The sequence below is a fragment of the Ambystoma mexicanum genome, chromosome 11, assembly GCF_040938575.1.
Source record: "Ambystoma mexicanum isolate Mex_15411 chromosome 11, UKY_AmexF1_1, whole genome shotgun sequence".
In the NCBI taxonomy this organism is placed as follows: domain Eukaryota; kingdom Metazoa; phylum Chordata; class Amphibia; order Caudata; family Ambystomatidae; genus Ambystoma; species Ambystoma mexicanum.
Genome location: NC_090934.1, coordinates 1,434,023,257 through 1,434,025,887, shown reverse-complemented (window position 1 = coordinate 1,434,025,887; position 2,631 = coordinate 1,434,023,257). Strand labels below are relative to the sequence as shown.

At 46.0% G+C, this 2,631-nt stretch overlaps 1 protein-coding gene across 1 annotated transcript; it reads right to left on the bottom strand.

The window, feature by feature from the left end:
• Positions 1-975: 975 nt before the first annotated feature.
• LOC138505159 (protein LDOC1-like) lies at positions 976-1,494 on the bottom strand. The gene has a single exon (XM_069625432.1). It carries the CDS (start codon positions 1,492-1,494, stop codon positions 976-978), a length of 519 nt encoding a protein of 172 aa, XP_069481533.1.
• Between the last annotated feature and the right edge of the window lie 1,137 nt (positions 1,495-2,631).

Genomic DNA, 2,631 nt, shown 5'->3' with positions numbered 1-2,631 from the left:
ATCATGCTCCACCTTCTCCACAAACACTTGGGAATATTTAGAAGACTGGGGTGGTACAGAATGTATGGTTCGAGTTTGAGACTCTAAGGTTTGCAAAAGGCAGTCTGATACCGCTGGAAAGACAAACACGACTGACTGCAGTAGGAACAGAGAAAAATGAGGGTATTGGTGGCCCAATCAATAGTTGAATTGTGATGACTGAGCCAAGATATGCCCAGAATGATGGGAAAATGAGCTGCCCTAATGATATCAAAAGACATTTCTTCCTTGTGGTCCTGGATGGCAACCTGGATGGCAACCTGGATAGCCTCAATGGAATGTGTGATGGGTCCCAAACAGTGAAGAGTACCGTCCACTCCTTCTACCTTGAGTTCTTTTTTATTCTGCACTCGTTGGATACCCATCTGGCTGGCCCAAACAGTGTGTCCATAAAGTTTCCATAAAGTTTACCGCTGCACCACAATCAATAAGTGCCAGTGTGTCTACCGACTTCTGACCCCAGGACAGATGCAGGGATACCACCATTAGGCGAGCGTCTTCATTCTGGCGAGAGGGAGCAGTTACATAGGGACCTTCATTCACCCCTCGAACCGTGGTCCCACTTAGTTTCGAGGCACCGCGGGACAATTGCGAAGTAAATGAGAAGGGGGTCCGCAATACATACAGAGGCCCGCTTCTCTGCGCCTCTTTCTTTCATCCGGAGTGAGGGGAGATCTCATTGTGCCGATCTGCATGGGTTCTTCTTTAGAGAGACCATGGGAGACGGGAGTAGCATAGGAAGGACTGGGAAGACTGATGGTCCCTCTTGTCTTCTTCTTCTTTTCTTGCTTCCTTTTGTTGATGCAATGCTCAATTTGTAGAGTAACCGAAAACAATACAGCGAAAGAAGCCGCACGTGGGATTCTCGCAAGTTCATCCTTCAACTCCTCCTTAAGTCCCTTTCGGAAGATGGTAAATTGGGCTTGTTCCTGCCAATTAGCCTCTGTGGCAAGTTGTTTGAACTTGGTAATTAATGTACGATAAGAGATCCATCTGCCCTTGATGGACTTCCAACAATTCTTCACAAGGCATATACTTGATTTCTGGCCTTTCAAAAGTCTGTTTAAATCTTTCAAGAAAAGCACTCCAATCCCTTAAAATAGGGTCATCAGCCGTAACCAAATGGCTCGCCCAACCCAGAGCATTCCCCGTCAAATTGGAAACCAAGAATCCGGCCTTACTTAAATCGGTAGAAAATGTGGTTGGCCGAAAGGCGAATTGTATGTTACACGCCTCAATGAACTCCTTAAGATGCTTTGAAGAACCGTTGTATTTCCCGGATGATAGTGGCATTGGAGGAAGAGCCGTACTGTGGGGTTCACGATTCGCCACTAACTGTCGGAGCACAGTGTTCTCTGCTTTGATATTCTGCAACTCCTGGTTTAAGTTCTGTACCTCCATATTCAGGGACTGAACTGCCGCCACCAGCTCTTGGACCTGTTCAGCAGTCGACATTGCGGGAGATATTTGGTGTTGCAAGCTGTCAGATAAGTCAACTTCAATCTTTGATTGAATTGTCTCACTCTCTTCTTCACCTGAGGATATCGTTGAGGATGACTTCTTCTTTTTCCTTTCTCTTATCGCTGATTTTTTTTTCTGCAGGTATTGCTGTCTGCGGAACGACGCCAGAATGGTCACCGGAAAAAATCCGGAAACCAGAGGCCCCGGATCTGCAGCCGCCAGAAGGGGAAAAAGCTGTGTAGGCAAAAAACCCCGATACACACTTCAGGAATCAATGTGGTGGTCTTCCGGTCATACAGGAAAGCTGTCGATCCACAAAACAGGACTGCTCCACTCCGTATAAGTCGAGGAAGGAGTAAAAAAGAAGAGAAAAGGCAGTTAGCCCAGGTAGGTAAAGAGAGGCATGGGATTCGAGTTGGAACGGGAATCCAGGGAGAGTGGGCAATGCGAAAGTCAACCAAAAGATAAGGACACACCCAGAGAAAGGGCATAGCATAAAGGAGAAACAGGGAAGGAACAGAGGGAAGTGGCGAAAGCTGTCGGAAAGAAGGGCTCAGCAGAGCCAAGGGAGAAACTCACGGGAGCACTGGCAACAAAGTAGAAAGAAACACAGTTTCAACGCGTCCGCTGCCGGCTGAGAGCTGCTGAAAAGCCGGCGGCGGCCATGACAGAAAGAAAAGACTAGACCACTGCAAGCGCTGCAGTCCAACGTAGTGGAGCAATTCTATGGCGACAGCGTCGCCATCGGTCCCATACCCTCACATAGAAGGGGCGCATGACAATTCCAGATTAGTTAGGGGTTTGAGGCTCAACAAAAGCAAGCTGATACGAAGTGTAAAGATTTTACATTTTTTAACTGATTTCTTGTATTTATCACCTCAAAGAATGGCATGAGCAGTGCTTGGGGCATGGCTGAGTTTGGTTGCGTTAGGAATATTTACTGTAATTATTTCAGTGGTTTTACATTTTGGTACAACCATAACATCTATTAAACAAAGGCTATTTCACTGATTCTGTGTATTTAGTTTGTTTGGCCTTGCACTTTATATGTGTTCACTTATTGCAGATGCACTATTGATGATTAGGCGCTTTATAATTGAAAATGGTGGTCCTAATACTTTTTAAAAAAAT

What these genes read in the sequence shown, in the direction of transcription:
- LOC138505159 (XM_069625432.1), bottom strand. Translation starts at nt 1,494, where the DNA reads ATGTCGACTGCTGAACAGGTCCAAGAGCTGGTGGCGGCAGTTCAGTCC.